Genomic DNA, 14,193 nt, shown 5'->3' with positions numbered 1-14,193 from the left:
TTCATCTTCCTTGACAAAACCGTTACAATTCTTTGAAGAAAAAACAAGCAGGATAGAGAAAGGAAGAATTGGTTGATGTTGTGTACTTGGATTTTCAGAAGGCCTTTGATAAGGTGCCACACATGAGGCTGCCTAACAAGATACGAGCCCATGGTATTACAGAAAAGATTCTAGCATGGATAAAGCAGCGGCTGATTGGCAGGAGGCAAGGAGTGGGAATACAGGGAGCTTTTTCTGGCTGGCTGCCAGTGACTAGTGGTGATCCACAGGGGTCTGTATTGGGACCAATTTTTTTTACGTTATATGTCAATGATTTGGATGCTGGATTTGATGACTTTGTTGCAAAGTTTGCAGACTATACAGAGATAGGTGAAGGGGAAGGTAGTTTTGAGAAATAGAGAGGCTACAGAAGGGCTAGAATTAGGAGAATGGGCAAAGAAGTGGCAGATGCAATACAGTGTCAGGAAGCGTATGGTCATGTACTTTGGTACAAAAAAAATGAAAGGGTTAACTATTTTCTAAATGGAGAGAAAATTCAGAAATCGGAGGTGCAAAGGGACTTGGGAGTCCTTGTGCAGGGCTTCCTAAAGGTTAACTTGCAGGGTGAGTCTGTGGCAAGGAAGACAAATGTGATGTTAGCATTCATTTCAAGAGGACTAGAATATAAAAGCAAGAATGTCATGTTGAGACTTTATAAAGCACTAGTGAGGCCTCACTTGGAGTATTATGAGCAGGTTTGGACCCCTTATCTCAGAAAGGATGTTCTGAAACCGGAGAGGATCAGAGGTTCACGAAAATGATTCCAGGACTAAATGACCTGTCATATGAAGAGCGTTTGATGGCTCTGGGCCTGTATTCGCTAGAATTCAGAAGAATGAGGGCTAATCTCATTGAAACCTATCAAATGGTGAAAGGTCTTGATAGAGTGGATGTGGAGATGATGTTTCCTATGTTGGGAGAGACTAAAACCAGAGGACACTACCTCAGAATAGAGGGGCATCCTTTTAGAACAGAGATGAGGATGAATTTCTTGAGCCAAAGAGTGATGAATCTGTGGAATTCATTGCCACAGGCAGCTGCGGAGGCCAAGTCTTTATGTATATTTAAGACAGAGCTTGATAGAGTCTTGACTGGTCAGGGCATGAAGGGATACAGAGAGAAGGGAGGAGATTAGGGCTGAGAGGAAAAATGGGTCAGCCAGGATGACATGGTGGAGCAGACTTGATGGGCCAAATGGCCTAATTCTGTTCCTATTTCTTATGGTTTTGTGTATTTATTGTTATGTTTTTTATTGCATTTGCACGGTTTGTTATCTGTTGCACTCTGATTGTTTGTCCACCTTGATTGAGTGGATTTTCCATTGATTCTATTGGGTTTCATTGTATTTACCATGAATGCCTGCGAGGAAGTGAATCTGAAGGTTGTATATGGTGACATATATGTACTTCGATAATAAATTTACTCTAACTTTGAACATTAAACTTAGATAAATGTCTGACCGTACATTATGGGAAACTTTATGCAACATGTTTTGTACAGAGGAATTTTGGAAAATAATGGGTGTAAAATGGTGAGTGTACAAAGCAGCCTTCATGGATGTGGTCTGAAGGGCCTGCGTCAGGGTTATACGACACTATGACAACCATCTGACCAACAAAACTGTAACACGATGACATACACTGACACCACAAAGCTTGGTGCCGGACCCAGCAAAGCTGAAACATGTACCATGAGAGCACTCTAACTGGTTGCATCACCATCTTGGAGGGGCCACTGCACAGGATCGGAAAAAGCTACAGGAAGTTGTAAACTCTGCCAGTTTCATCATGGGCACCAGCGACCCCAGTATTGAGGGCATCTTCAAAAAGGTGATGCCTCAAAAAGGCAGCATCCACCATTAAGGACCCCCATCACCCAGGACATGCCCTCTTCTCACTGCTACCATCAGAGAGGAGGTACAGGAGCCTGAAGACCCACACTCAATGTTTCAGGAACAGCTTCTTCCCCTCTGACATCAGATTTCCCAATGGACAATGAACATAATTTAATAATTTATTTCACTTTTTTTTGTTCTACTTATTCAATTAGATTTTTGATCTATATTTCTTATTGTAATCTAGAGTTTTTTTTATTATTATGTATTGCAATGTCCTGGTGCTGCAGAACAAACAAATTTCACAATATAAATCCAGAGATATTAAACCTGAATCTGATTCTGCACGACAAGCAAGATGGGAAATAGAAACTGTCAGCAGAAACCTAACACTGCTTCAGAATTCCCCGTGAGCTAGCAGAATTTCAGTGGAAATGCACACAGAACAGGAGTTAAACTGGAACAGTGGAAACATACTGGTAAATAGAAGAGCTCCTCATCGCCTGGCCGCCGTTTCTTACTACTGATGGCGGCCACCTGGATTCCCTGGTTCACATGACGGACTGCAAGGGAAAGCAGAAGCTCAATTAACTGCTTGAATGTACGAGTGTCAGCACATGAACAACAGCTTCAGTGACAAACAAAATGATGGAAGAACTAGTCAGGCTGCATTTGGAGAGTTGTTGCAACATACATCAAAGTTGCTGGTGAACACAGGAGGCCAGGCAGCATCCCTAGAAGGGTCTTGGCCTGAAACGTCGACTGTACCTCTTCCTAGAGATGCTGCCTGGTCTGCTGTGGTCACCAGCAACTTCGGTGTGTGTGCTTGAATTTCCAGCATCTGCAGATTTCCTCGTGTTGGGAGTATTGTGAAGAGTTTTGGGCCCCCTATCTCAGAAGGGATGTGTTGTCACTGGAGAGAATCCAGAGGAGGTTTAAAAGGATGATTCCAGCAATGAAGAGGTTATCATATTTTGCTTGGCAGCTTTGGACCCGTACTCACTGGAATTTAGAGGAATGTGGGGGGGGATCTCATTGAAACCAACCGAATGTTGTGGATGTGGAGAGGATGTTTCCTACGGTAGGGGTATCCAGAATTAGAGGGCACAGCACCAAAACTGAGGGGTAAACTTTCAGAACAGAGTTAAGGAGGATTTTTTTTTTTAGCCAGAGAGTGGTGAATCTGTGGAATGCTCTGCCACAGACTGCAGTGGAGGCCAAGTCCATGGGTATACTTAAGGTGGAAGTTGATTGTTTTCTGATTGGTCAAAAGGATATGGCGAGAAGGCAGGTGAATGGGGTTGAGTGGGATCCGGGATCAGCCATGATGGAATGGTGCAGCAGACTCAATGGGCTGAATGGCCTAATTATGCTATCTCTTACAGTCTTACCACATTTGCAACAGCAATACTGACCATCTGTGACCACAGATTGAACATGGTTGTCAGAACCCCATGTGTTCACAAAAGGAAGTATCGTGCACAGTAGGAAGTATCCTGGAGTTTTGTGAATATAGTAGACAAGAACGGTCTCCAGTTCTCACTGTATATTGTAAATCGCAAGCAGTAAATTGAAGACAAAAGCACCATTGCACTGTCTGTGGAGCACTGTCTGGCCCAAACACAAAGAGATAGGCTTTGCAAAATGGGGACCATCATTCCTTGCATATGCATCAGCCAATGGGGTTGTGTTAATTGGCCTGCATCAAATCAGGTGGTGTGAGCTAAGTTATTTACACCATTGTGACTTGAGTTTACGCTGACAACAAGACAGATGTTGTTCCTCAGCATCTCAAACATGTTCAGAGCTATAGCAATCAATAGTTTTTGTATACTCAGAGACAGTCCTAACAATATTAATTTTGGGTGCCTGGGATGTCTGTGCCCAGAGCTTTTAGACTCTATGTGTGAATCATTTCACTGTAGTGTAGTGGCTACGGCAACACTATTACAGACTGGAAGACTGGAATTTGGAGCTCAATCCCAGCATCCTCTCTAAGGAGTCTGTACATCCTGCCTGTGGAATGTGTAGGTTTTCTCCCACAGTCTAAAAATATACTGGCTAGGTTAACTGGTTATTGTAAATTGTTCCGTGATTAGGTTAGGGATAAATCGGGTTTGCTGTGGTGGCCTGACTCGAAGGATTGCAAGGGCCCACGCCACACTAAATCACTAAATAAAATAAATAAAACACTTTGTGACAAAGATGTTTGAATACTCAGAGATGTCTTACTGGAGACATGTAATTCAAAGGAAGCATTGTCAACCCAAAGTATTGAAGTAAACAATGACATTGTAACTATTGAGATTGTAGTGAATCACTCGCTGTTACCTTTGATCTTAACATCATGTACTTTTGGGTCTGTGAGTGTCTCCAGAAAGATGCCTGCTCGTTGTGCTGATTAAACATTTCTCTATCACCAGCTTCAGGGTCTCTCTGGTGACTCTGATCACAGTCACAACAAAGTCAAGGGTTTTCACCAGTGTTCAATCGTAAAGAACGACTCCGAGCAATGTGCAGGTAGGGGTCGTAGTCACTAGAATTTTCTTTAGTAGTCTCCTCAGAACAAAAGAAATAGTGCAGAGGAGATTTACCAGGATGCTGCCAGGATTGGAGAGAATGTATTATGAGGATACGTTGAGCAAGCCAGGGCTTTCTCTCTGGAGTGAAAGAGGACATTACAGATGATAAGGGACATAGAGAGAGTGGATAGCCAGAGACATTTTCCCAGGTGGAATGGCCAACACGAGTGTGCTCCACAGTACCGCGACACTATTACAGCTCGAGGCGTCAGAGTTTAGACTTCAATCCTGGTATCCCCTGTAAACCTAAACAACAGGAATTCTACAGATGCTGGAAATTCAAGCAACACACATCAAAGTTGCTGGTGAACGCAGCAGGCCAAGCAGCATCTGTAGGAAGAGGTGCAGTCGACGTTTCAGGCCGAGACCCTTCGTCAGGACTAACTGAAGGAAGAGTGAGTAAGAGATTTGAAGGTGGGAGGGGGAGGGGAGATCCAAAATGATAGGAGAAGACAGGAGGGGGAGGGATGGAGCCAAAAGCTGGACAGGTGATAGGCAAAAGGGGATACGAGAGGATCATGGGACAGGAGGTCCGGGAAGAAAGACAAGGGGGGGGGGACCCAGAGGATGGGCAAGAGGTATATTCAGAGGGACAGAGTGAGAAAAAGGGGAGTGAGAGAAAGAATGTGTGCATAAAAATAAGTAACAGATGGGGTACGAGGGGGAGGTGAGGCCTTAGCAGAAGTTGGAGAAGTCAATGTTCATGCCATCAGGTTGGAGGCTACCCAGATGGAACATAAGGTGTTGTTCCTCCAACCTCATCCGTGCCGGGTCTTTACCATCCCCTCCGACCTTCAACTGTCGGAGGCAGAACGCTCTGTTCTCAGTAAGGGCCTCACGTTTGTCCCCCTTCGCCCACACCTCAGCGAGTTCCGTGTTCGCCACGATGTGGAACTTTTCTTCCGCCGTCTCCGTCTCCGAGCCTACTTCTTCGGCAAGGACTCTTCCACCCCCACCGATGACCCCTTCTCCCATCTTCAACCCTCCTCTTCTTCATGGACACCCCGCTCTGGTCTTCTGCCTGCTCTGGATCTCTTTATCGCTAACTGCCGACGGGACATCAACCATCTCGACTTCACCGCACCTTGTCCCCATTCCAACCTCACTCCTTCGGAACGCTCTGCTCTTCACTCCCTCTGCACTAATCCTAACCTTATTATTAAACCCGCCCATAAGGGGGGTGCTGTTGTAGTCTGGCGTACTGACCTCTACCTTGCCGAGGCACAGCGACAACTCACGGATACCTCCTCTTATTTACCCCTCGATCGTGACCCCACTAAGGAGCACCAGGCCATTGTCTCCCACACCATCACCGACTTTATCTACTCAGGGGATCTCCTATCCACTGCTACCAACCTTATAGTTCCCACACCTCGTACTTCCCGTTTCTACCTCCTACCCAAGATCCACAAACCTGCCTGTCCTGGCCGACCTATTGTCTCAGCTTGCTCCTGCCCCACCGAACTCATTTCTGCATACCTCGACACTGTTTTATCACCCCTTGTTCAATCCCTTCCGACCTATGTCCGTGACACTTATCACGCTCTTAAACTTTTCGATGATTTTAAGTTCCCTGGCCCCCACCGCTTTATTTTCACCATGGATGTCCAGTCCTTATATACTTCCATCTCCCATCAGGAAGGTCTCAAAGCTCTACGCTTCTTTTTGGATTCCAGACCTAATCAGTTCCCCTCTACCACCACTCTGCTCCGTCTAGCGGAATTAGTCCTTACTCTTAATAATTTCTCCTTTGGCTCCTCCCACTTCCTCCAAACTAAAGGTGTAGCTATGGGCACCCGTATGGGTCCGAGCTATGCCTGCCTTTTTGTTGGGTTTGTGGAACAATCTATGTTCCGTGCCTATTCTGGTATCTGTCCCCCACTTTTCCTTCGCTACATCGACGACTGCATTGGCGCTGCTTCCTGCACGCATGCAGAACTCGTTGACTTTATTAACTTTGCCTCCAACTTTCACCCTGCCCTCAAGTTTACCTGGTCCATTTCCGACACCTCCCTCCCCTTTCTAGATCTTTCTGTCTCTGTCTCTGGAGACAGCTTATCCACTGATGTCTACTATAAACCTACTGACTCTCACAGCTATCTGGACTATTCCTCTTCTCACCCTGTCTCTTGCAAAAACGCCATCCCCTTCTCGCAATTCCTCCATCTCCGCCGCATCTGCTCTCAGGATGAGGCTTTCCATTCTAGGACGAGGGAGATGTCTTCCTTTTTTAAAGAAAGGGGCTTCCCTTCCTCCTCTATCAACTCTGCTCTTAAACGCATCTCCCCCATTTCACGTACATCTGCTCTCACTCCATCCTCCCACCACCCCACTAGGAATAGGGTTCCCCTGGTCCTCACCTACCACCCCACCAGCCTCCGGGTCCAACATATTATTGTCCGTAACTTCCGCCACCTCCAACGGGATCCCACCACTAAGCACATCTTTCCCTCCCCCCCCCTCTGCATTCCGCAGGGATCGCTCCCTACGCAACTCCCTTGTCCATTTGTCCCCCCCATCCCTCCCCACTGATCTCCCTCCTGGCACTTATCCGTGTAAGCGGAACAAGTGCTGCACATGCCCTTACACTTCCTCCCTTACCACCATTCAGGGCCCCAAACAGTCCTTCCAGGTGAGGCAACACTTCACCTGTGAGTCGACTGGGGTGATATACTGCGTCCGGTGCTCCCGACGTGGCCTTTTATATATTGGCGAGACCCGACGCAGACTGGGAGACCGCTTTGCTGAACATCTACGCTCTGTCCGCCAGAGAAAGCAGGATCTCCCAGTGGCCACACATTTTAATTCCACATCCCATTCCCATTCTGACATGTCTATCCACGGCCTCCTCTACCGTAAAGATGAAGCCACACTCAGGTTGGAGGAACAACACCTTATATTCTGTCTGGGTAGCCTCCAACCTGATGGCATGAACATCGACTTCTCTAACTTCCGCTAAGGCCCCACCTCCCCCTCGTACCCCATCTGTTACTTATTTTTATACACACATTCTTTCTCTCACTCTCCTTTTTCTCCCTCTGTCCCTCTGAATATACCTCTTGCCCATCCTCTGGGTCAACCCCCCCCCACCTTGTCTTTCTTCCCGGACCTCCTGTCCCATGATCCTCTCGTATCCCCTTTTGCCTATCACCTGTCCAGCTCTCGGCTCCATCCCTCCCCCTCCTGTCTTCTCCTATCATTTTGGATCTCCCCCTCCCCCTCCAACTTTCAAATCCCTTACTCACTCTTCCTTCAGTTAGTCCTGACGAAGGGTCTCGGCCTGAAACGTCGACTGCACCTCTTCCTACAGATGCTGCTTGGCCTGCTGCGTTCACCAGCAACTTTGATGTGTGTTGCTATCCCCTGTAAACCCTATCTTTTCGTGTATGAGCCAGACAATGCTCCACAGACAGTACTTCATCCCTGTGCTGTGGGTGGGTCTCCTCCCGCAGTCCAAAGACGTACTGGTTAGTAGGTTAAATGGTCATTGTAAATTGTCCCACAATTAGACTAGGGTTAATTTCTGGTTGCTGGGTGGCGCACCTTGTTCGGTTGGAAGGGCCTAATGTGTGTTGTACATCTAAAGAAATAATTTAAAGGTGATTGGAGGAAATAATAGGGGTGACGTCAGAGATAATTTTTTTTACACACAGAATGGCGGGTGTGTGGAACATGCTGCAGTGGTGATGGTAGTGGTAGATACATTAGGAACTTGCAGATAGGTTTGCTGGCATGGTTCGGGAGGGTTTAAACTAATTTGCAAAGGGGGATGGGACCCGGAGCGATAGAGCAGTGAAAGAAGTGCATGGAATAAAGCCAGATCTAACATATAGAGAGGCTTTGAGGAAAGAGAAGCAGAATAAAGAATGTAAAGGTAGTAAGGTAGAAGGGCTAAAGTGCGTGTACCTCAATGCAAGAAGCATCAGGAACAAAGGTGATGAACTGAGAGCTTGGATACATACATGGAATTATGATGTCGTGGCCATTACAGAGACTTAGCTGACACCAGGGCAGGAATGGATTCTCAATATTCCTGGATCTCAGTGCTTTAAAAGGGAGAGCAAGGGGGGAAAGGGGAGGAGGGGTGGCATTACTAGTCAGGGATACTATTACAGCTACAGAAAGGGTGGGTAATGTAGCAGGATCCTCTTTTGAGTCAGTATGGGTGGAAGTCAGGAACAGGAAGGGAGCAGTTACTCGATTGGGGGTATTCTATAGGCCCCCTGGTGGCAGCAGAGATACAGAGGAGCAGATTGGGAGGCAGATTTTGGAAAGGTGCAAAAATATCAGGGTTGTTATCATGGGTGACTTTAACTTCCCTAATATTGATTGGCACCTGATTAGTTCCAATGGTTTAGACCGGGCAGAGTTTGTTAAGTGTGTCCAGGACGGATTCCTGTCACAGTATGTTGACAGGCCGACTAGGGGGAATGCCATACTAGATCTCGTACTAGGTAATGAACCAGGTCAAGTCACAGATCTCTCAGTGGGTGAGCATCTGGGGGACAGTGGCCACCGCTCCCTGGCCTTTAGCATTATCATGGAAAAGGACAGAATCAGAGAGGACAGGAAAATTTTTAATTGGGGAAGGGCAAATTATGAGGCTATAAGGCTAGAACTTGCGGGTGTGAATTGGGATGATGTTCCTGCAGGGAAATGTACTACGGACATGTGGTTGATGTTTAGAGATCTCTTGCAGGATGTTAGGGATAAATTTGTCCCAGTGAGGAAGATAAAGAATGGTAGGGTGAAGGAACCATGGGTGACAAGTGAGGTGGAAAATCTAGTCAGGTGGAAGAAGGCAGCATACATGAGGTTTAGGAAGCAAGAATCAGATGGGTCTATTGAGGAATATAGGGAAGCAAGAAAGGAGCTTAAGAAGGGGCTGAGAAGACCAAGAAGGGGGCATGAGAAGGCCTTGGCGAGTAGGGTAAAGGAAAACCCCAAGGCATTCTTCAATTATGTGAAGAACAGAAGGATGACAGGAGTGAAGGTAGGACCGATTAGAGATAAAGGTGGGAAGATGTGCCTGGAGGCTGTGGAAGTGAGCGAGGTCCTCAATGAATACTTCTCTTCCGTATTCATCAATGAGAGGGAACTTGATGATGGTGAGGACAATATGAGTGAGGTTGATGTTCTGGAGCATGTTGATATTAAGGCAGAGGAGGTGTTGGAGTTATTAAAATACATTAGGACGGATAAGTCCCCGGGGCCTGACTGAATATTCCCCAGGCTGCTCCACGAGGCGAGGGAAGAGATTGCTGAGCCTCTGGCTAGGATCTTTATGTCCTCGTTGTGTACGGGAATGGTACCGGAGGATTAGAGGGAGGCGAATGTTGTCCCCTTGTTCAAAAAAGGTAGTAGGGATAGTCCGGGTAATTACAGACCAGTGAGCCTTACGTCTGTGGTGGGAAAGCTGTTGGAAAAGATTCTTAGAGATAGGATCTGTGGGCACTTAGAGAATCATGGTCTGATCAGGGACAGTCAGCATGGCTTTGTGAAGGGCAGATTGTGTCTAACAAGCCTGACAGAGTTCTTTGGGAGGTGACCAGGCATATAGATGAGGGTAGTGCAGTGGATGTGATCTATATGGATTTTAGTAAGGCATTTGACAAGCTTCCACACTGCAGGCTTATTCAGAAAGTCAGAAGGCATGGGATCCAGGGAAGATTGGCCAGGTGGATTCAGAATTGGCTTGCCTGCAGAAGGCAGAGGGTGGTGGTGGAGGGAGCACATTCAGATTGGAGGGTTGTGACTAGTGGTGTCCCACAAGGATCTGTTCTGGGACCTCTACTTTTCGTGATTTTTATTAACGACCTGGATGTGGGGGTAGAAGGGTGGGTTGGCAAGTTTGCAGACGACACAAAGGTTGGTGGTGTTGTAGATAGTGTAGAGGATTGTCAAATTTTTTCAGAGAGACATTGATAGGATGCAGAAGTGGGCTGAGAAGTGGCAGATGGAGTTTAACCCGGGGAAGTGTGAGGTGGTACACTTTGGAAGGACAAACTCCAAGGCAGAGTACAAAGTAAATGGCAGGACACTTGGTAGTGTGGAGGAGCAGAGGGATCTCGGGGTACATGTCCACAGATCCCTGAAAGTTGTCTCACAGGTAGATAGGGTAGTTAAGAAAGCTTATGGGGTGTTAGCTTTCATAAGTCGAGGGATAGAGTTTAAGAGTCGCGATGTAATGATGCAGCTCTTTAAAATTCTGGTGAGGCCACACTTGGAGTACTGTGTCCAGTTCAGGACGCCTCACTATAGGAAGGATGTGGAAGCATTGGAAAGGGTACAGAGGAGATTTACGAGGATGCTGCCTGGTTTAGAGAGTATGGATTATGATCAGAAATTAAAGGAGCTAGGGGGATTTATTCTTTGAAGAGAAGGAGGATGAGAGGAGACATGATAGAGATATACAAGATATTAAGAGGAATAGATAGAGTGGACAGCCAGCGCTTCTTCCCCAGGGCACCACTGCTTAATACAAGAGGACATGACTTTAAGGTAAGGGGTGGGAAGTTCAAGGGGGATATTAGAGGAAGGTTTTTTACTCAGATAGTGGTTGGTGCGTGGAATGCACTGCCTGAGTCAGTGGTGGAGGCAGATACACCAGTGAAATTTAAGAGACTACTAGATAGGTATATGGAGGAATTTAAGGTGGGGACTTATATGGGAGGCAGGGTTTGAGGGTCGGCACAACATTGTGGGCTGAAGGGCCTGTACTGTGCTGTTCTATTCTATGTTCTATGAACATTTAAGAGACTTTTAGATAGAAAAATGGAGGTTTATGTGGGAGGGAAGGGTTAGCTTGACAGGTTAAAGGTTTGGCAGAACATTGTGGACAAAAGGCCTAGACTGTGCTGTATCAGGCTTGATGCGGGGTCTCGACCATAAACACCGAACCCTCTACAGAAGCTGCTTTCACTCTGAACAGTCTCTAGTCTCTACTCAACAGCTGGAAGCCCAGCACAGTAGGTGACTTACGCCTTTTGGTGGTGTCAACGCCTTTTACCCCGTCAGTCACTTGCTGCTTGCGGATGCTGTCCTCATCTGCCTTACGGTCACGGCCAGGGCATGCACAAATTCGGGCTTCAAAGCAGCGGCGTCCCAGAACCTGGCCACTGGACACAGATAATGAGACGTGAGCTTCCTCCAGCACAAACAATGTCATGCTTATATACAGGAACTAAGATACTGGTAAGACCTCTGGTTACAGATGCCCTGAGTATCTGATGCTCATGTCTAATACCATCAGGTATTTCACTGTCTTACTGGAGTTCCTCTGTTGGTCAGGGTTGACCATGCACGTTGTGTCCTGGCTGTCTACTTGCCAGTATACAAGCCAGGGCAGTACGATACGGAGAGTGAGCTGTTGCCCAGGCAGCAGGCTCCCCCTCTCCTCACATCTGATGAACCCAAAGGAATGGCAGAGACCGATACAGTTTGGCACCAGCAGTGTCACAGGAGTTGCCAGTCAGCATTGAACTCAATGTAGGACTGCATTAGGGACTCAAGTTCTGGATTTTTCCTCGGTGTTTACTCCCGAAGCCTTCCCTCGTAAGTGGGTATAGCTACAAAGCACATCAGAGTTTTCCTTCTCCTAGATGATCTGCCAACCACGGCTGACAAGCCCCATCTACCCAAAGTGACTGGTCTGAAGGTGTCAGTAACTCACCTTTGACCCTTCTTCTTAGTAGCTAAACTGCTAAGCCACACGTGAAGGCCAGGAGCTGGAATTAGTTGACAGAGGCTATTTGACATATGCCAATGGGGGAATTTAATAGTAGTGGGAGTTTATTCCCTCCCCCCCACCCCCACCACAGCTATGACAAGCTTAACCTTACTGTTCTAAAGGCACAATAAGTCCTGAATATTGGTCAGAAAAGCAGAGCGTGGCAGTGAGAGGAATCACTTCAATCCCTGCCACTGTGTGAGAGGACTCTGTACCCTTTCCCTGTAACCACATGGGTTTGCTCTGGGTGCTGCAGGCTTCTCGCCCATTCCAAAGGCACAGGGGTCAGTAGGTTCAATGGGTAGCACAGGTTGTTGGGCCGGAAGCTCTAGCCTCCTCCGACATTCGGAAGCCATTCAGGTTAGGCTTGGTACGTTTGACCTTGATACGTTAGCGCAGGAAGCACGGTGACACATCCAGCACATCCTCAGACTGTGTTGGCTGTTCAAGGCTCAAGATAGTTTCATGTCATTTCCAGTACACAAGTGTAAAGGAGAATGAAATGATTGTCAATCTGGATCAGATGCAGCACAAAATAAGATAAAGAACACAATAATAAAAACACAATAAATATAAATACTTAGGACAATTTATACACATAGATTGACAGCATGTCCATAAAGTGATGCTAGACACAGGAGTGTCTGTACATAAGGTGACTGACAGGAAATGTTAAAGTCGTGGTGGGATCCTTTGTGATGTTGATGCAGAAAAACACAATTCACTGTTTCGATGTACATTTAACAAATAAAGCCAAACTAGGAAGGTTAATCAGAGGATGAGAGGACAAGCTGTATAGGCAGCCGGGATGAACCTGTGTCCCTCACCTGTACAGGGTAGCTGACAGCAACACCAAGGCCAGAGATCAACTTTATTCACCGTACACACCGACATGTATCAGGGATTTGCCATGGTGTGCTGGTCATACAACAAAAAGCATCATTCTTTAGTTATAGAATAATAACTAGGGTTTGTACTTTACTTACTATAGGAATGATTTGATAGCATAGGGGTTAGCACGAAGCTTTACAATACTAGTGACCTGAGTTTAAATCCCACCACCATCTGTAAGGAGTTTGTATGTTTTCCCAGTGATCACGTGGCTTTCCTCTCACATTCCAAAAACGTACAAGTCAGTAGCTTAATTCGTCACATGGGGGGAATTGGGTGGAGTGGGCTCGTTGGGCCAGAAAGGCTGTATATCTAAATAAATTAAATTAAACATCGCATTATAACTACAGGCATGGAATAAAATGTGCACAAATACCAGCGTGTATTTATAATGTAAACAGCATTAGAAAAAATGGTATGAAGTGTTTACAGTGCAGTGACAGGGTTAATTGATAGAGAGGGGTGGGGCGGGGGTGGTTCTCACTAGAATGGTTGATCAGATTCACTGCCTGGGGAAGAAACTTTTAACCGGGCATGAAGCAACAGCTTCTTCCTCCCCACCATCAGATTTCTGAATGGAGAATCAATTTGCTGTCTCGTTGCATTGCTTACTCGTTTCCATCGATGCTGCCTGACCTGCTGATTGTGTGTGAAAAAACAGCTTGCTTATAACAGGCTGCTAATGCAACCTGTCCTCTGGTTAGCATTTTGTGTGAGTTGGATTTCCAGCAACTACAGTATATCTTATGTTTATTATTTAATTTATTTATATTATATATACATACTTATTGGAATTAATAGGTTATAGTTTTTTATTATTATGTATTGCAATGCACAGCTGCCACAAACAACAAATGTCACCACATTTGCCTGTAATATTAAACCCGATTCAGATTCAGAGTTTTGCGGAGCCCACCTGCAGAGAGCTCCATTACTTACTCCCGGTTCTCCAGGGTGACAATGATGAGGATAGGGCGCCGGTTCATTCCCCCAACACAGCTACTGTTGCACATGAAGTTGTAGAGAATGGTGGTGAATTCTGTACCGACCTGGTGCAGGATGAACAGAGAAAACATGAGGCTGGTGACTGGTCTTCCTGCTTACCGTGTGGTTAGGGC

The 14,193-nt window shown here is 46.4% G+C and overlaps 1 protein-coding gene across 6 annotated transcripts in view; it reads right to left on the bottom strand.

Annotated features, from left to right (window-relative positions):
• Positions 1-14,193, bottom strand: part of tp63 (tumor protein p63) — a 444,822-nt gene that overhangs the window by 67,518 nt on the left and 363,111 nt on the right. For all 6 annotated transcript variants that reach the window (XM_063045240.1, XM_063045241.1, XM_063045242.1 and 3 more), the window contains 3 exons: positions 14,015-14,124; positions 11,437-11,573; positions 2,351-2,436 (listed from right to left, as the gene is read on the bottom strand). In XM_063045240.1, the coding sequence (XP_062901310.1) occupies positions 2,351-2,436; positions 11,437-11,573; positions 14,015-14,124 (333 nt within the window). The remainder of the gene's footprint in view (positions 1-2,350; positions 2,437-11,436; positions 11,574-14,014; positions 14,125-14,193) is intronic.

Source organism: Mobula hypostoma, chromosome 4, assembly GCF_963921235.1.
Source record: "Mobula hypostoma chromosome 4, sMobHyp1.1, whole genome shotgun sequence".
Classification (NCBI taxonomy): Eukaryota; Metazoa; Chordata; class Chondrichthyes; order Myliobatiformes; family Myliobatidae; genus Mobula; species Mobula hypostoma.
The sequence above is the reverse complement of the archived record's forward strand: the minus strand, read 5'-3'. Positions and strand labels throughout refer to the sequence as shown.